This window comes from Anser cygnoides, chromosome 16 (assembly GCF_040182565.1).
Source record: "Anser cygnoides isolate HZ-2024a breed goose chromosome 16, Taihu_goose_T2T_genome, whole genome shotgun sequence".
In the NCBI taxonomy this organism is placed as follows: domain Eukaryota; kingdom Metazoa; phylum Chordata; class Aves; order Anseriformes; family Anatidae; genus Anser; species Anser cygnoides.
This window is the reverse complement of record NC_089888.1, coordinates 9,444,374-9,464,598: the sequence shown is the minus strand read 5'-3', so window position 1 is coordinate 9,464,598 and position 20,225 is coordinate 9,444,374. Positions and strand designations below refer to the sequence as shown.

The following is a 20,225-nucleotide window of genomic DNA, read 5'->3' as shown; positions in this document are numbered from 1 at the left end:
ACACGGCACTGGGCCTGTCGCTTGCGAGCAGCCTCAAGGTTCTTCAGAAGCATTTGGCAGCCTAAACCAGAAGAATAATTCCTGTAGTATTCTCAGGTGTGTCATGGAATTAATAAGGTTTTCTGCTATGTTTTCTCATCTTTTCCTAACAATTCTGTTGTTCTGGTTTCCTTATGATTGCCTCAGAGCACAGAACTAATGATTCCAGGGAGTGGGGCACAAAAACTCAAAGAGATTTTCCAGAGCTTGGATATCAAATTTAAAGCCTGACAGTACATCCAATACCTAATTCTTTTTTTCAGTGACCAATACATGACACTTACTGACGTTGAATTTTAGTTCCCATTTAATCACTTCAGCCACTCACTCCTATAAACATTTTCTGCAGCTCTTTTCAACTACCTTTGGATTTTGTTACCCTAAATAACATTTTGTCGTTTGCATTTTTCTCACAAGACTCTTTACCCCTTTATTTTTAAAATCATTGGTGAACAAGTCCTGGCAGATACCAACACAAATCCGAGCATATTGCTGGTAATCCTCATCCTGTGTGAAAACTGCCGTTTGGTTCTTGTCTTTCAACAGATTTTCATGCGGTTGGAGTTATATCTCAGAGATTTTGTTCTCATTTTCTGTCCATACAGTGGGTAAACAGTACCAATACTTCATAGGGATGCTGTGGAGATAAATATATTTGAAGATTATTGCAAACTAGTCAGAAACTACTGTCAGAGGGGGGCCAGATGTGATGAGTGCTCACTGGCAACCCAGAGCCAACAGCCCATCAGACGAGGAGCTGGACCCCTCTAGGCCCAGGGCTAGAGGTGCAGCCATAGTGGGCAAGGAAGGAAAATGTTTATTCCACTGTGAGTTTGAGCCAAGGCACACACTGACTGCTAAAGCTAGAGATCTGTTGGTGAATAAGGATTGGTTAGTACAAGAAGCAGGTGTGAAAACCCCAAAGATACTGAATGAACAGTTGGGAAACTTCTGTTCTGAACTTTGTAATTAGCTCCGCTTTATAAAAGCAGGCTAACCACAGCCGTGGTCTAGGCTGCATCTCAGAACCCAAGTGTAATTCTCTAATGAGAAATTTTAATAAATGCGATCCATAAAGCACTTCTGGCTAATGACATTATCCTGGCTCCTCCTATTTATCTCCATCTGTTAAACTGCTTTAAAAGGCAATTAAATCGTCCTTTAAAGTTAGAATGCTTTAAAAGGTAAAAAATACTTCAGATACTTTCATATCTCTCCTTCCCATGTAAACAAGTCTTTTAGATAGCTGAATCGATGTTGTGCTATTAGTAAGAGAGTGCGTGATCATTTGTGAGGTTCTGTTCCGTATAGATAGGCAAAAAGTAGACTGTCTGTTGGGGATTGTTTGGTCCACACTGTTAAAAAAATTGAAAACTATTACTTTAGTAAATGCAAATCAGTGCTGCTGTGCTTGGGTTATATGTGCTGTTTAGCATTGTGATTCTGTGGAATTTATGGAAACTACACTTGATTTGCACCAAATAGGCAATAGAAATAAGGCCCAAGGTTTGTTATTCCTTTCAGCAAGACACCTTAGCTGTTGTACTGGCTATAAAACTGCTTATTATTTCACACAACTTTAATAAAAAAACCCCTGAAAAATAAAGTAGAGCTGAGTTCATATGGGATCACAGATAAATGATGCATCCTTTCCAAATCACTCTTTCCAAGCAATGTATTCATATGATAGCTTCATTAACTTTGGCACAATAATTTGCAGATAAATTCCATCCAAAAAAGAAGCAAGTATTCAAGCACTGCTAATAATGTGAATTAGATTTTTGCACATTAAAAATGTGATACAGCCATACTAATTATTTTTAATTATCTCGAGATAAAAATACGTCACTCATGTAAGTAATTATGTAAGTAATTTAAACCTGATTAAATAATAATGATTCCTTGCTCATTGCCTTCAAAGTGCTTATAACCAAATTTAATTTTAAGCAGGATCAAGAAAATAATCACTTGATTCAAGCATTAATTACTAATTTTAATTCTAATTCATTAAAAACAGACCTATTTTTTGCAGACTCTGCAGGGCATTAATTGACATTTTGCAAAATGAGTCATTATTTTGGCACGGCGAATTATTTTTCAAATGGTGAATCATGACTACCAGAAGGGATTGTGAAAGAGCTCCAAGGGAGCTTTGACTTCTTAGAAAAAGCAGCCCTATTTAGCAGCAGTGCTCTTCCTCCAGGTTGTGACTGGAGAAGGAGTTGTAACTCAGCTGGTCACGTTAGTCAGGGAGCTCCTAACTACCTTTCATTACGGGCAGCAGGGGAGCAAGCAGGAGATAAACTGGCCTAAAGCTTTAACAGCTTTATCAAGATCAACTGGTATAAGGTAGGAGACAGTTTAAGTCAGTTTAGAAGCGTAAAAATCAGGAGTTTAATAAAACTTCACTTCCATTCAAGTTGGAAATGGATATATAATCTGAGCAGTTCATTCAGGACTTGGTCCTAGAAGGTGTAGCCTTGCTTCTGTAGGACTGCCTTTTTTGTTAGTCGTGGTGGGGTTTTCTGTTTGTCTACCTAACCTCCTCTGTTAGGAAGTGCCTACAACACCCTTCAAAAGAATTGCTGGATAAACTTTTGGATTACAAATTCCTTTGGGAAAGGATTACCTTTTTGATATGTAAATGTAAATAGTTTAGCCTAATGGCTATGTGATCCTATGTGATAAATTAAGAAAAATTACATTAATATGGCAGTAATTTATCTTATAGTAGATTTTAAGCGCCATTGGGATTAGTGTAATTGTTGTGTAATGCACTGAACAGTACAACCTATAGGTTTCACTGCTCATTTCTACAGCTAATTCAGTAGCTCATTTTTGCTCACTCAAATTATATGCTGAGTAAGTCCCAAATGATCAGAACTCCTCATAAGGGATTTGACCAACATTTCATCGACCTTACTTTTGAGAATGTTTCCTGATGTTCAGCTTACATTTTTTACACTTAGCAATTTCATCCTTCTCATGCTTTTTCTTCTCAGAGAACTCATCTTAATCAAAGAACTGGACACAGCTTCTGCTATTGAAAATCAACAGGACTACAGTTTTGACAAGTAATCATTTCAACTCTGAATGAAAACCAGCAAAAAGGTAATTTTTTGCTCTTTTTGTTCTATATAAAGGGTATTATTTTGTACTGACTTAAAATGCTGTCAGCCATTCACCAGACCACAGGATAAGGAGAACATAACTGCAAATAGAACCTGAGATACTCAATGCAGCAAACCCATTGTCCACACATCATCTTTCTCTGCATATGTGTAATGACCTGAATAGAAAAAAAAAACAATTTTATTGAATGTGTAGTGATCGGTGGATGAGCCTATACAAGACAGACAGGCATTTATTTTAACAGAAAACTATTTGTAAGATGAAAACGATTAAGTCACTGAAGAAAACTCCCAGCCTATTAATGAGCACAGGACAACAATTAAAAAAAAAAAAAAAAAGAAAAACACTGAAGATTAAGGCCATATGTCATCTGTAGCAAAAAATTGCCTAGCATAATATAGTGCATAGGTGGAGACTGGGCACAGACAAGTATTGTGTCTTCCTTCCAAAATTTCCTCCTGTATACTTGTGCCCCCAGGAGGTGGGCAGCCCCTGGCAGGTGTAAAACCTGGTTCTGCCTACTGTGGAAGTTTGGAAGCAAATGGTCTCGGGGGTGCCCTGCTCCTGATCTGGGTGGGCTGCAGATGCCTCCCTGCTGCTGTCACAGCAGCTGCGGAGCTGGGGCAGACAAGCAAGTACAGCATAGCTTCTCAGCAGGCCTTCAGCACTGTTCCTTTGGCACACTCAACAGCAGCAGCAGCATGCCCCTGCATGAACTGCTGTTACCGGTAGCTGTACAAGGAAAAAGGGTTGTCAGAAACCTTCTAGAAATTGTTCTGATTGCTCTGAACTGGGATTATTTACTCTTTTGTCCTGTTGATCTAATAAGGCAGACTTCTTTACATCACTTCTGTGCAAGTCATAGGTGTGGCTAGTACTGGTACTACTAATAAAAGGTACTACTAGTACAAGCTCTCATTTTTAAGCTTCCCTGGTGGTATTTGTTCTTTGTTCAAGACATCTTATGAATTCAGGATAGTGAAATGCTATTAGGATTCCAAGGCAAAGAACTGGCACAGTCACAGTCTCTGCCCCTCACTTCTGAACTGTAACATGAAAAAACTCAGACATTTTAGTTCATCTCCTGCAAGCAAGCAGCTAATTCCTTTGCCAGTGACCAGCTGATTGCCCAGGTGACTGGGATCAAATGAGAAAGCAAGCTGGAAAGCAAGCTGGTCACATTCACCAGGGAAAAGAAAAGGAACTTTATAAAAACTGATGCTGATTAAGTAGGAAATGTAGTTGAAGAGGGAGAGGGCTCTTAGATTGATGAACATTGGACTAGGAATCTTAATGCAGATCTCTAAGATTACTTCAGTGTACCTTTCATGATCTGTATTACTCTCAGAAGGAAAGTTTACTAGTTGAGTTCTCTGTTCCTTAATTTCAATTCCTAATGCCCATTTACCTTAGTTTTCCTTTTCTTACTATGTAGGCTCTTTCTATAAAAATAGCCTCTGAAACAGAATAATATCTCTCAAAACTTGAGTGACCACACTGCATAACTTGTTAGTGACAGAGGACAGACGTGCACCAACTTCCTCATTCTTTGACAGCTGTCATTTTCTGTAGTATAAAATACTGCTTGGACAGTAGCTTATTATTTATTGCTTCTATCTATGGCACGTTGACTTAGTTCGTTTTTCTTTGGTTTCTGTCCCAGTGTCATATATTCAACCGTTTTAAGGCTGAAATGTGTCTCTAGGTCAGGAGTTGCTGAACCAGCAGCACACCTTTAATTTTCTTGCAAGTGCAATGGAAGTCAAACCATTGTGAAAACTAGAAGCTTGTGCTTGCTTTGTAATATTCAGGCTTCTAGACTTGGAGGATGTAGAGAATTCACCAGTGTAATTTTGTATAAGAACCAAAAACCTAACCTAGCTCACCATGCAATAATGGGACGAAACAGATGTTCTTTTTTAGGGCAAAGGAAGCCCCAAACAAAACTGTTCTTGAATCTGGCTTTGACAATGTTTCTTTTTATTACTACAAAGAGAAGGAAGCCCAAGTCACTGTATCTTGATCAGAGGCACCACTGAAAGGATTAACTCTTATGTTACTCTCTTCTTTCTTGGAAACCTATTGAATGCTTTCAGGTGTGCAGAGTTTTTGTCTGCAGTAAGTTCTTTCAGAGAACAGAATCTCTGCCTAAATGCAAGCCCCTAGATAGACAGGAAAATGGCAAGAGTTCCCATGTCAGAGATAGCTGAGAGCACTGCAAGCTGAGTGTATCAGAGGCATTTAGGAGTAGAATAAGCTGGTGTGGTGAGGCAGGCTGGCTGGCTGTCCAGAACTTCCTCGTGCAAACTGCTGGATTGCCAGGCATTTGATGCAGTACATACACAATGGAAAATAATAAATGTTGTCACCCATTTTGATATTCTGAGTAAGTGTCAGAACATGTAATTCTGAGTTTAGTGCTCTGAGGGAAGACTCAGGATCGTTCTTGGTTTCAGGGTCAAAGAAAGTTTTAGATGCTCAGTTGTGGGAATAAAAGGCAGCAATGCATTGTCCTGGTTCCAGTTTTTGTCCTTCTTTTTGCAGAGGAAGGGAAAGAGATCTAGTTCCTTAGTCTATGACCTATGAAGACAGAATACAGTTTGCAGACAGCAGGAAAGAGCTCTTTTAATTGTCCCACAAAACAAAATGGACTTGACCTCTAATACAGTTTTCCATTTACTTTCTTACTCTTCATGAAGTCCAAATGTCTCTGCTTAAACAAGCAATAGCCCAAGTAATTTTAAAAACCCAACAGAAATGTTCCTCATTCAGGTATCTTTCAACCATCCAAACCCAAGAGGAGTGCTCTGAATCCTGTCTGATAGAAGACCCATCATTATGACCATCTGGGCAGTGTTTTCTGAGTGACTTGATTTCAACTCTGACAGACACAGAGCATACAGTATACCAAACACACACACAGGAGTAATACCAAAATGACAACATGGATTAGACAATACAACACAAAAAGTTGAACAAATTATATTAAGACTTTTATCTTAATGCAGGATACACATGCTTAGTTAAAAATACAGAACATGAAGAAAAATATAACACTCTATTAGTATACTAGAATCCCTCGAACATAACTGGAAAAAACCTCTCAAATATTCTGTACATTTTTTTCTTTTTACAAAACATTTGAAAATGCCAGTCCAATGAACCGATATAAAAATATCATCTCAGAACATTTTCCTAAAACCACGTAAAGGTCTGTTTTATGCAAAAACATACTGTACAACTTGTGTCACTTCAGCATTTCCCCCCTGCCCAGATGAGGTAATTGATCTTAGGTGCAAAATGAGCTGTAAATGCAATAACTTTGTATCAGTCTTGTTCCTGTAGTTGATCATCAGTTATCTTTCAAAAGCCTTTTAAATTTGGTCTAACCTATTGTCAGATTAGTGTGGCCATTGCTACCCTTAGTAACAAGACTAAAAATAAAGCCTTTCAAAAGTCCTCTGTCCTCTGCAATGAGTTACGTATTCTATACTTGCTGTACTAGTGCAGTGATTTTCATCTTGCGGGCTTATCTCATCTAGACACAGCTGTGAAAGGTTAACTATGAAAACCAAACCAGTTATTCTAAGATAATTGGGTCCTTTGTCTTTAAATCAGCTCTAAAGCCAGGGTAGCCTTGAGAGTAAAAACGAGTAACCCAGTCAACTGATGGGGGTACAGGTAGTAACAAATTTTTCTTCTGGTACGCTTGATTGATTGCAACAGTGAATCAGAGCCTGATTCTCACAGTATATAGAAACACTGACAGTTAGTAGGACCTGAAATAAACCATATTATATGCATGCCAAACTGTGCAATAGAAGAAACAGGCTTAACAGGGACTATTTGGAAATCCAAAATGAATAGCCTATTGCCAAGACCATTTTTTTAAAAAGATTATTGATTTAACATACATTCACTTATGTTCTGAATTCTGATATTGATCAAATCAAAGATAGTGACAGCTGCTGATAAGGAGCCTGAAGAAACTTCATACATAAATGTTTTTTTTGTCCTAAAGGAAAACAGGTATGTTAAAGTAGGTTCCCTGATGGTGTGTATAAATATATGGTACTTCTGATTCCTGAAATGGAGCAGAATGACTGCATGAAAAATATACTCAGTTGTCTTTCCTCTAACCAACCAAGTGCTGTCAAATAATATACCTATGGGAATTAAATGCAGAGGTTTCTTTGTGTCTTTGTGATGTTTATCCCATTTTTCTATCCATCTTCCTGTTTTTAAAGTCACTAGAACTATATTATATTATGTATGTAAAGCACTCCCTGTTTTCAAAACAGCTTACAATTCCCAGTTTTGAAAACGGGTTACAGTTTTTCTCCTTTGACTCTTCACAGTACAGTGGTAAGAAAATAGTTCCCCAGTTCCCTCCCCAAACTGAAGCAGGAAGGAAAAGTGAATTGCTCATTACAGCAAAGGAGGTTTGTTGGGAACAGTGAGACAGAGACCTCAGAAAGCCATGGTTTAAGGGCACTAGAAGGTATTCTGTTTATTTTAAGTAGAAAGACCCCTTTAGTGATGAAGAGTAGTGATGCTGCGACAGTACCATCAAACCTGCTGTTACACCATAGTATTAAATAGAAAACAGAAAGGATTTCTGCGTACAGGGATGGCTCAGAGCCCAGTGGCACGACAATGGTTTCTCAGTGCTAATCAAAGCCAGGGCTCTCACGCTACATACAGAGCAGAAAAAGAGTGCTGTTACTTCCTTGTTAAGATAAATAACTACTGCAGGTTTGTCTTACTTGGACCCTTGTATTCTAACTCTGTAGGTCTACACTATACTTACTAGTTTTATATACAAATTGTACTGGATAATTTGATTAATCGCTGATACCTTATCAGCAAGTCTATGCACTATGCGTTTGTGAATGATAGCTTCATGAGCTGTTTAAGTTTGTGCTGTTCTTTTTTTCCCCTTTTGCCATTGACCAATGACCAGGTGCTTAGCAGCTGTGCTAGACACCTGTAATGCCAAGCAGTATGACAGATTGTACTATGTGCACTGTTAGGGAGCCAGGAGTGTTTCAAATTATTTTTACATTGAAATTCTTGTTGTTTTCACTTAGTGTTTTATATCCTAAATCACTTCAGACCCATGAAATAATTAGCACTGAAAATATTCCCAAATAGCAGAGCAGTGAGCTTTTAGCACCACTTACTGATAAGAAAATATGATGGAAGCAAAAAGATCTGCCAGAGCCCAGGTGAATTTGTCTTTTCAATATTTTTTATTCTGAAAGGACCTGTTGAGACATCTGTCTGAATCTGTGGCTTCTCATCTAAAAATCCTACTAGTTCAGTCTGCAAATAAGTACTGGCATTTGAAAATGTCTAATGCTAAAAGACTGCTAGGCCTGGACTTGAAGCTTTCTGCTTTGCAAATGCCATGGACAAAACAGGGCAGAGCTGGGCCTGTTTCCGGCTTCTGTCACAGACACATACAGAGCACACAGCCTTTCCTGACCCACCCAGAGAGGCTCTCCTGTTACTCTAAGCACCACTGCTTACAGGTTTTTTTTTTTTTTTTTATAAGCATTGTAAGCATCTTTGTAAAAGTGCTGGGGTTTTGTTTTGTTGTTGTTAGCTTTTTGTTTGCCTTTTTTTTTTTCAGATTCTGATTGGAAAAGTTTTCTAAGGTTCAAAACAGTTCTCAGCTAGTATTTATCCCCAATTGTTTGTATTCCTTTTTCTCTGTGTGGCTGTATTTAGGTTTAGACTGACTTGCCTTTGCTTTTCTTACAATTACCTTCTTATAAAGACATCAGATATACTGTACCTCAGGCTGAAGAACTCAAGTTCTTCTACTCTTCATTGCAGACTTGTACCCACTTTACTGATACCATTTTAGTGTCTTTTCTCAACATCTAGCCACTATAGTCTCACTTAATTATTTGGTGACTATAACTGTACGTGGCTGTCCAGCTAGGAGCCCACCAGGCCTTTGCACAGTGGCTTGAATACTTCTCAACTGGAAATCTGTCTCCTGGTGCAGGCTGAGCTTTTATGATAATTGTATTGAATCTAAGTCATCTGGCAATCTCTATAACCAAGGTCCTTTTATTTTCAGTTAACATGAAATATAGCAAAATACTTTGTTTAATCTTCGACTGCATGTGCTAGCATCTGTACTATATAATTTCATCCCAGTCAATTACTTGTCTTCCAGGGCTATCTTTGTGTGTGTCCTAAACCTTCTCTAGATTAGTGCCAAATCAACCCCAGTCTGGTAGCATGTGTGCTTCAGTGATTAATGAAAATGTTAAATCTATTCAGTTACAAAACTGAAATGTAAGAAATTCCACTTGCAACCCCCATCCAACCCCCACTTTCTTTTCAGTGTTTCCTTCTCTCCTTTAGCCAGCTGCTCACACACCTCATAATCATGCTGCTAGTTTCCATTTTCTCCATCTCAACTAAGTTTTCCACATGGCAATGTATCAGATGCTTCAGCTCTATGAAATCCCCACTTGCTCAGTTGTGGCAGGCCTGATTCTTATTTTGCTTTTACCTGTGGAAATTCTGCAGACTTAATCCGCTCTTTTAACTTGCAGGTTCATTTGTGCATTGCCTGTTTTTTGTCTTTTTCCTATTTCAATCTGTCTTTTCCAGCCCTGGATTCCAACATTGCAATTTTACCGCATCAAAACAGTTTTTCTACTTTAATATGAAGTCTGCAGTAAAACCACATCTGTAGCTGCACTGCACAAACAGGAAGTGTTTAGCACTGTGCTGCCAGCTTGAGCTGGTATCGAAAACTACTTTTCCCTTACAGCTTGAACTTCTCACCGCTCCATACAAATATCAGATAGAACTTAAAATGTTAAATAGAACTTAAACACTAAGGAAATCAAGGGTGTAACAGAAAAATAAAATCATATCTTCTTTCCTTATAATATAAATCAACTTTTAATAATAAAAATACTTCTATCATGTTTTCAATGAGAATAACATGTACATTTCAATGTAAAACAGTGCACAGTGTAAATGCCCTTAGATGCTCTTCTATGCATCTTTAACGTCTACAATGACTGCATAAATGTGGGCAAGGATCCTCACCAGGCTGTACAGATTGCTGCAGTTACACTGAACAGAGCTGATGTAGACAAAGCGAGGATCTTGGCATGTGTGTTCTTTTTGCTTTTAGGTTTTCCTACAGTCCTTATTTTGATAATATTAAGTAGATTTTAAGTTGAGAATTCAGTAGAGAAACATCCATTTTTTCTTCAAACAGCAAAGGCCAAGAATAACTCTTGCAAAATTGACCAAAAAATGAGAAAGTGCATTGAAATGATGCTTTGCTCATCTTACTGCAGTAAAAAATGGTTACTCTAGTAACAAACCCCTGTATCTGACAGCTGGCTAATGATGGGTTGCCCTAGTTCCTTGCAACAGGTTACTCTAAGTCAGAGGAAATAATTAAGAGATCAAACAAAAGACGTTCCTTCCCCAAAATGATTTCAGTCTGTGAGTCACGAAGAAAATACTTTAAAGAATCAGAAACAAGGTTCAGAACAAGCTGCATCCCCAAACTTGTCATAAGCTGTTTTGTGCTGATGTGTAAATTAAAAAATTAAAAGACCTTCATAGCCAAATTGAAAGGGTCTGATTTTAATTTAAGATTTGAATTGGCTGGGATGTTAATAAAATAAAACTAACCCAGCTAAAACACAAACAACCTCAGAAATAATAATATTAAAAAAAAAAACAAAAACCACCTTTCATCTTCTAGAATACACATCACTGCAAAGCGCTTCTGGATCTCCTAATAATGAACTGTTTTAAATGAGACTGTGGAGGAACAGAGGAATGGTAAATATCCTATACACCTGCCCACTAACACCTGCCTACAATTGAAATTTGTTAGGGATGGGTGGTCATGTTAAGGCACTCACTCCAAGAGAACGCTATTTCTGTCCTGAGACTGCTGACATGTTTCAATTAGTTTCAGCCAGTAATTTGGAAAAAAATTACTGTGCTTAGGATAATACTGACAGAATGGAGAACAATTTTTTAAACAAGAAAAAATAAAGTACATTATATACATGATTCCTTTTTTTTCTTTTAACTTAAAGCATCCCTAATACATCTTAATAACTGTATTAAAGACTACTTAAATATTGAAAGATTTTAAATAATGTAGATTTCTTTTCAGTAAACTGGGAGTAGCTGTGTAATTGCCAGCATATTGGTCCCATTTTAAACAATATAATTTTTATTTAAATCTTGTATATATAATAACATGATCCAAAACACGTATTCCACTCCACATAAATAAGTATAGTTCTTCTGACTGGTTTTAAAAACTACATCTGTTCAAATAATCAGATTATAAGACTGTATTTTTCCTTTGTAAAGTTTCCTTTAAAATCTTTCACTCCAATCTCTCCCCTTATATACCACTGTATTTCCAGAGCACATAATAGGGCATTAGTAAAAAGAGTTAATCCAAAACCTGAAAGCTACAGTAAGTAACATGAAGTAAATGTGAGAAGTATTATGGAATGTATACTCTGCAGCATAGATTGGTTCTCACTGGGCTGAAGTGGAAAATGACTCCAGAAGAAATTCTTTCTGTTCGTATCTCAATAAACCATAGATTGTGCTATTTGTTGTTCCAAAGTGCAGGTCAGTACATTAAAAAGTGGTGTTTGTGAAGCTACTGCTCAAGGCCACTGACCAAAATGATGCTGGCAATTAAATGGATGCCAGATACAGTACAGGGAGAGAGAGAGGCGTCTTTCTGGATTTTCTTAACCAATCCATACCTTTAAGTCCACAACTTTTAGGTGGCAGCACAAACAAGTCATCAGTAAAACTGCGCTTTCTTGATGCATAATTGTCATTTTTCCAGGCATCTAGCAAATGGCAATAACATCCCTTTTAGTTCTGTGATCTTTGTTTCAAGAATTTCTTCGAGAAGTCAAAGCGATACAAGAATCCCTGTGTGTACTGCAGGAGTTCAAAGGCAGATTCTTGGTGCCTGGATCTAGCACGTTCACCTCTGACTACTTCAGAGCACCATCTCTTCCTCTTGTTTCAGCGCTGTCAGCGTTAGTTAGCGTGGGTCCTCAGACAGGGCTGCATGTTGTTGAATATTTGAATGATGCCACAACGCAGGTGCCGCTCTCACTTTTATAAATCCCCATCTGTAGGTGGCTGGCACAACCTGTAGAGTCTTTAAGGCAGATTAAGAGTACGTTATTAAATGTCACAGGAATGATAACACGAAGTTACTGGCATAGTATACAAGAGTTAGCTTCTTCCTTACCATTCCACAAGCTTTATAAGTAATCCAATATCAAGAATGCCACTAGCCTTATTTTTCATAATTGCAAATATAAAAGTGTTACTAGTGATTTATTAACTACATTATTTACCATCATTGTTTAAATACTATTTGAGACATTCCGTCACTCCTTTTTAACTTTGGCCCAATTCAGGTCTTCAGCAATCCCTTTCTTTTTCTATTTCTTTTCTTTTAAACCAGTTGGGGTTTAATGGGGGACGATGGTTAAACCTAAGTGCATCTTGACTCATGTGATTGTTTGTGGTAGTCTTTTCTACATTATATTTGAATAAAATCAAGGTAACCTTTCAAGACTGCTACTCTAGAGTTTGACAAATCTTGAAAGATGATACTGAGAACTGAAGTTAATTCACCGGATCTTCCTTTAATTTTGCTCAGTTTTATTTCAAATTATGATGATAGAACCCAGTAGGAACATACGTATTTGAGCTTTATTACCCTGAAATAATCCAAGCAAATAGTCCTGGAATTTGTCATGGTAATCTAGCATGTATGCCAAAACAGAGAAATGTCTCATTTTTGTTTGTAAAGCTGTTCATTTTTAAACATAGCATGTTGTTACAGTCATAATAATGGAACCTAAATAATGTAGGTCATTAACAAGGCAAAATAAGCATGCTGATAGAATGCTGATGTGTGACACTGGGAACATGGTAGAGGAGCCAACCCAGACTATTGTTTTATTCCTTTTTGAAATAACAATTACAACCTAACAGAAGGATAAGGTTGTGGTTATAAATGCCCAATATTTTTCCCTTTAAGGTCTCTGAAAAAAATAAACCAAAGGCAGACTGCTACGGTAAGCACTGTGACAGTCTCTAAAATTTAAAGTAATTTCCTATAAACATTTCGAGGGGCAGATAGCTCTGTCTGAAGGGATGGCAAAGACTTTACTAGATCTTTTCTGATGCCAATTCCTGCATGCTGGAACTGTTTTGCTTGCTTCGTGTAAACAATGCCATTAACAAGAGTAGAGGCAGAAATTATTTGTACAAACTGATTCTGTGCAAATATTCATCTAAATCATGGGGATTTGTTATGACCATTGTGTGAAAATGCTGTGGTGTACTTTATTAAAGATTATTCTCTTCTCTCCGACATAATGCATTTGGAGTAAATAGGCCAAAAAGATACTTCTCTTAAAAATAAAGATGCTCTTAGAAAGTATCCTGTAAAGAGAGGTGCTGAACATCTCTAGCTCCTGTTAGGTGCAGTAGGATTACAAACGTACAGTGCTTTCCAAAATCGTGTTCTAGACAAAAACAGCATACATAACCCTGGGCAACCAGGGTCTTTCTTAGAGCTGCATTACTGTATGGTTGGCTACCCAGGGAAGTGCTGGAGTCCCCATCCCTGGAAGTCTTTAAGAGACATCTGGACATGGCATTAAGGGATGTGGTTTTAGTGATGGGACTCAGTAGGTCAGGTTGGACTTGTGATGATCCTGAAGGTCTTTTCCAACCTAGATGATTCTCTGCCGTAAATACAGTCAAGATATTCTAAGCACACAATAGGACTGCAGCCAAAGTACTAGCTTATGAATTATCTTTGCATATCTACAGTCAGATTTGCCATTCAGGATTTTTTTCTGAGCATTCCACAGATGGCTGTCAATCGCTAGCTTTTCCAACTCATAGCAATGGTCCAATAAAGACCCTTTTCTCTGTTCAGTGATACTTTATTTAGAAAATGCAGAAACCTGTGAAGTTAATGATCTGCCAGTTATAACAGGCAAAGCTTATTAAGCTACAGAGCACAGTTTAGTACAGTGAGAAAGGAGAACTTTTTTTTTCTTTTTTCTGCTATTGCTACTAAGGAGATCTTTGGTTAGAATAGGAACTCCACAACTGATACAGGAACATAAAACAAGCACTCAGATAACATGCATAATATATAATAACTTACCGGGGCGCACATGGTGGCATTTGGTCCATCACTTTCAGATTCTTGGCAGAGATTTCAACCCTTGGTCCCTAAAGAAACAGAATTTATGGTACTGACAATATTGATAAAGCATCTTGTCCTTAGGGGAAAATATTATAATGGGACTATGTTTTCTATTTGAGAATCCATTAACTACCTCTAGAAGATCTGGAATCCACTGGGTACATACATTAGTCATCTGCGTTTACTTAAAAGATGAAATTAATCCCAAAGCACTTTACAAGCACTGCTGTCTATCACTAGGGAGTTTCTACAGTTTAACACTGATTGAGACTTTTGCTTTTTGTATTTACAGAAATTGTCTTAAAAAGTAGAGACTATCAAGTATATTTAATCAACAAGGCACACACTTTAACTAATGTGCACTAAGGCATATATTTTAATTGCTGTAATGGCTGTACATGCAAAAGTTACTTTGTTGTGTCAGAGATATAAAGCTGTTCAGACATTAATAGAAGTTTGGCTATATGAGTTTGTACTGCACAAAATACAGTGCCGTAGGGAAATAAATTGGTGTTTGTACTGTGATATTACAGGAATTAAACTGGTGGCTTGCCACAGATACACACATCCAAATACTTACTTGCTTTCGCATGATGTCTGTAGCTTGCATGATACACTTGGGCAGAAGTCCATGACTTCGAGCCAGTATGGCTGCTTGCTCCAGGGACACACTCAGTGTACTTCTGAACATGGGAACAGGAGAGAGAAAATCAAAGATTATATTTTAAAATGTACATATAGGTATGTATAGGACACTTACCTGTTAACGTATGTATTCTATTAGCTATCTTTTTTATATTTAAAACTAAGCTTCTTTAGTTACTAAACTATAATGTAAGCTTAGTCCTGCATTTGCAGTCTCTTTACACTTAGATTCTGCAATTGTTTTAGTCTGCAGCATCATTACCACAAGCCAATGTTACATTGCTCTTCTGCATGACGTCATGTAAGCATATTCACAAACAAATCTTTTCTTTACTCACTTGAAGAACAGTGGTGTGTTTAGAACCAATGTTTGCACACACCAAAATTATACAGCTATTTCTGAGCAACTTCCCACATTTTCAGTGTGTATTGAAGGTGATATTGACTGAAAGTTATATGCAATGAGCTCACTTAGTGAATTGCATCGGTTGATGCACTGAAACAAAGTTTGTGTGTCAAAACTAGCTATTAACGGAAGTATTAAAACTCATAACCTACCCTAAAATAAAGATGGCAGTAGGTTTAGATCCTTATTATATTCACTTAGCATCTACCTTTGTACTGATTTGAACAGAATCATATATATTGCTCAAATCTCTATAAAAGACAAAAACTTTAATCACAGCAGTAACATTTCGGCTTTTTTAATCTCACCTCTGCATTCCAGTGCCACACATAGTAATCTGACAGGCTCCAAGTCGGTAGCAGAGCTCGGAGGATATAGGTAGCAGGCCAGCTCCTGATATGTTACTGTTTGAATATCCTGACTGGGTGGGTTTTGTATTAATGAAAGATTTCATCAACCTGCAAAGCTCATCCATTGCATTAATGGGACGAATAAGCTAAACAAAGCAAGAAAACAACAACACATCAGTGGCACGTTTACTCCTTCAGTTATAAAGACATTTACAATTCTTTATCCTGTGTCTCAGCACAGGACCTTAAATCTACACAAGGGTAACTGCTGTGCAGTAGTAACTATTTAGAACATACATGAACTTTAGAAGTAGAAAAATACAAATGGTGGCTTATGTTTGGGGCAATTTTTTGCCATTACCATGAATCACATAGCTTGTTTACAATGCATATTACAATTACAAATTTTCTGATTTGTCTTCACTGCAGTATTACTTACTGCCTTACAGGCAAATATTCATGTCACCTGCCCCAGTTAGCCTGCCTTTGGATGAGATGCTGGGAAGCACTATTGTCCTGTTGTTTTATTCTATAATTGTGAACAAAACCTAACTTGTAATCTGAATGTTTGTTCATTTTTATACATCTGTGGGAGAGAAGAATTAATTCATTCTGTCTAACATCTAACGTTATTTAGCAGAGGCAATCAGCATGATATGGAGTCTTACGAGTGCGTAAGCTAAGGATTATGTTTACTCTAGGTACCCGCATTTTCTTCAAACAAAAAAAAGCTGTAGCTAAGCTCCAGAGAAATTCACATCACTTCTTTAGAGCAGAGAACTTTTTTAAAATTATGTTTGGGTTTGTACAGGTGTACCATATGGGTGTCCCATGACTGGGGTTTTAGAGACTGGCTCATGAAGAAATAAAACAAATAACAATACCTGATCAATCTTCACTGCGGTAGTATTGGAATCGGTGGGCAAGTTTGATCTCTCTAGATAAAATGTCCTGCAAAAATGCCAGCAAGGACTACGTTAGTGATTCTCATTTCAAGCACATATGTGTACTGTCTTGTACAAAACGTCTGAGAAGACTATGATAGAAGTCTTGTACTTCAAGATCTGCCTTCTTATTGAAGCATTTTGATTGCAGAAATTTATATAGTCTGTACTGAAATACTCCAAAAATCCTTTCTTACATAATGTTAGCCCTGTGCAAAATTCTGAAGTCAAATTAGATGGGAATTTCATTCTGTACAGTGCACTACTTCAGAACAAGCTTAACTGTGGGAAGAAAATTAACAGGTTTCTCACAAAATGAGGATCTCCTCATTTGTACAAGAATCCTATTTGTACAGGAAATCATCAAGAGTGGAATCTCTTTTTCATGAGTTTTAATGTAGTTAGCAAGGAGCACTCTTTTCAATGTCTTTTAAAGGAAAAGAGAAGTATGAAATACCTGAGTTTACGGTAGTATTGCTGCACTTTTTCAAGAGAGAGACCATTAATTTGCTGGGGAAGTTCTTCCAGTGGTGAACCAGCTGGTTGTAATTGCCCCTCCATACTCTCCAGAGCTGAAAAAGAAAACATTTAGCTAAGACATTATTATGGTAAATGCAAATGTAGAATGTTATTAGTTTTCTTTTAATTAATTTATTTATCTCTACATCATCTCACTGCTCTGCACATGACTGTTAGATCATGTCAAGGTTAATTTGTTACAGCATAAATTTAATGAATTTCCCAGTGTGAGAATGCAGTGGTATAAAGGTGAGCTTCACAGAAAGCAGTTCTGTCTAACAATAATTACTGCCCATTCATAGACCCTTGATGGATATTTTGGTATGAATGTTTCCTATCTAGTCAATATTCCTTTGTTTCCAGCTCAGATAATTCTGTCATGGTGTGTGCTTTTAAAAATACTTGTTTGTACCCAGGGAACATCTCTTGATACCATACTAGATAAGACTGTCCATATAGCCCAATATGTCTTTGTGACTTGAAGCTTTGCAGGAAGGCATAAAAAAGCCCCAGGCAGGCATATCTTGTTCTCATGACTGTGTTTTATTCTAATCTCCACCAATCCCCAGATCTTCCCAGAATACAACTATCTGCTTCTTAAATATGTCTATTTTTCAGCTGCATTATGTTAAGAGTTTCATGGTCATTCTTTATTTTGAATCTTTTAATCTCATCTATTAGCTTATTTTTCTCAAGAAAGCTTTTTATAGATACCTTTTGTAAATAGCACCGTGTGTAGTTTCAAGCTTCCCCCATTCTGAAACCGAGAAGGCAGTTTGGAGAAGTAGTAGCTGTCAAGATAAAAGATAACCTTCAAGGACTGACGACTTCCTTCGATGTGGTAGAAGACATGAGTATCTGCAGAAATAAAGATAAAACAGTTGCTGTATTACCACAGAAGGCCAAATCTGAAACCATTGCTGCCTGAGTTTGTTAGATAATCTAATGACATTTCACATCTCTGCCATTAGATGAATATGGGAGAACCTTTACTGAGAGAAAACAGGTTCTGAAAGTTTATCCTTAAAAGATGCAGCTAGCATGATGTTTGATGCTAATACAGTAAATGTGATTAACAATTAAAATCCCATCTTATTTCATGGCATCTCATAGAAAACATGGGGAGAGATGTGGCAAGGTGGGACAGAGGACACAGAAGAGCTGTAGAGGGACAGTCCTTCTTCCTTTGGTAGAGTGGTTAATTACAAATATCTGTCAGGAACTGTTCATCATCTGTCTTATCTTCCTACATGTGAAATCACACAAGTCAGGTACACTGGCACAGACCTAAATCACAGAACATGCCACTGACATCCCAGGATATCAAAATCCTTGCTTTTATGTTGTGTGCTTGCAGAGGAAGCTGAGGGAATGCAACAGTCCTTCAGAGAGGTTGCTGGGTACTCTCCAGGTTTGATGTGGTCTGTTAGATTTATAATCATGGAAAATGTAACCTATAAAACAAACACGAAAAAAGACCTCCAAAGAAACTGAGAATACTCACTTGCTACAAGACTTTCATCCATCTGCTTGAAATAGAAGGCAACTTTGTCCAGTTCAGTCAGTGTGACCTGGATGTCTTCCAGCATGGTACGCTCCTCCTTCTGTGGGGCAAAGAACCAGATACAAATAGGTCATCATCTGCCAGAAGGAAATCAATAGCAGGACAGGATAGTTGTTACTGGTGTGCTTTGCTTCAGGAGACCTAAAGCAGAATACAAAGCTTTCCACTAACTCCACACCCCCAAGGTAACTACTAATGGCTCGTTAACTTTGTGATACAAGCTTAGCTACCCTTCGCTTGGCTGTCGCTTGATGCGATTCACAGAGAGTAGAGAGGTTGAAGCACTGAATAATTTTGAAGGTGTCTCTTTTTCCAAACTTTACCCCATATCTACAAATGTGAAAAGCCTATCAGTTACTGTGAAATAAATGTCCTTACATTCCGTGCAATGTGAAGGAATAATCATTGCACACATTCAATATATGATGTTTAAAAAGTCCAAAAAAGTCACTTCTCTATACTGTCAGAGCTATTTGCCTTTTTTACGCTTTTCTCTTAACATTTTTACTGTAGCTTATCTACTGAGGATTATCTACTCATTAGGTGCAGGTGAACTATGCAAGACCTTCTCCTCCTTTGACATGGTGCCTTTAGCTTAGGCTCAAATCACTGCACCACGGCATTGTGTGAGAAATACACTTCAGTCCATCTATTCTATAAAAACAGTCGCTGTATGAACAAAAGTCTAGATTTTCATGTTTGGAACTCTGAATACTCAGAACTTTTATCCACTCGTTGAAATGTGTGATTTCACCAGAAGAGGGCAGGCCACACATGCTTCACCAACAGCCGAGCAACTAAACGCAGCAACATCACTCCAAATATAAAAGCAGTTTGATTCTGACAGTGCTCTAGTGTGACAGCCATCCAGTATTTGTGAGGAGATGGAAGTAATGGGATATGGAATACTGGGGCATGGCTGTCAGCATTGGGAGTCTCCTGAGGTTGCTGCAGTGAGAGCCTCAACATGCTGCTAGAACAAAGGGCTCTGGCTGGATTGTGAGTGGCAGAGCAGCACACATACAAATGTGAACAGACCCAAGAGTGTCAGCAACTCTTCATCTTACCACAGTGGGGGAGAGCAGAGACTGGTAATTTAGTAAAACACCAGTGGCTGCTATCTGTTCCAGCCATTTTCTGCTGGCATCTCTGCTGCTCTCTTCATATTCCCCATTGTTGTTGTATCGATAGTTGAGAGCAGCCAGTAACTGCTCCGAGAAGGTGCAAATAGCAGCCACAAGAGATTGGCAGAAGATGGAATCACGCCTCAGCTGTAGCTCAGTATCTGCAAGAGAAGAGGAGAGAGGCATAAAGTAGTCATGAGAATACTCACTGCTATTGTAGTATC

At 37.9% G+C, this 20,225-nt stretch overlaps 1 protein-coding gene and 1 long non-coding RNA gene across 7 annotated transcripts in view; one reads left to right on the top strand and one right to left on the bottom strand.

Moving 5' to 3' along the window:
* Window positions 1–20,225, top strand: part of LOC106041348 (uncharacterized) — a 179,025-nt gene that overhangs the window by 156,580 nt on the left and 2,220 nt on the right. For all 5 annotated transcript variants that reach the window (XR_010825205.1, XR_010825203.1, XR_010825206.1 and 2 more), the window contains one exon: window positions 3,042–3,150. This is a non-coding gene — a long non-coding RNA (uncharacterized lncRNA). The remainder of the gene's footprint in view (window positions 1–3,041; window positions 3,151–20,225) is intronic.
* Window positions 6,138–20,225, bottom strand: part of PREX1 (phosphatidylinositol-3,4,5-trisphosphate dependent Rac exchange factor 1) — a 172,374-nt gene continuing 158,286 nt past the window's right edge. For both annotated transcript variants that reach the window (XM_048072456.2, XM_048072455.2), the window contains exons 32-40: window positions 19,945–20,162; window positions 18,818–18,917; window positions 18,028–18,171; window positions 17,252–17,366; window positions 16,735–16,801; window positions 15,809–15,996; window positions 15,030–15,132; window positions 14,408–14,475; window positions 6,138–12,370 (exon numbers count right to left, since the gene is read on the bottom strand). In XM_048072456.2, coding sequence (XP_047928413.2) covers window positions 12,328–12,370; window positions 14,408–14,475; window positions 15,030–15,132; window positions 15,809–15,996; window positions 16,735–16,801; window positions 17,252–17,366; window positions 18,028–18,171; window positions 18,818–18,917; window positions 19,945–20,162 — 1,046 coding nt within the window. In that variant the 3' untranslated portion in view covers window positions 6,138–12,327. The remainder of the gene's footprint in view (window positions 12,371–14,407; window positions 14,476–15,029; window positions 15,133–15,808; window positions 15,997–16,734; window positions 16,802–17,251; window positions 17,367–18,027; window positions 18,172–18,817; window positions 18,918–19,944; window positions 20,163–20,225) is intronic.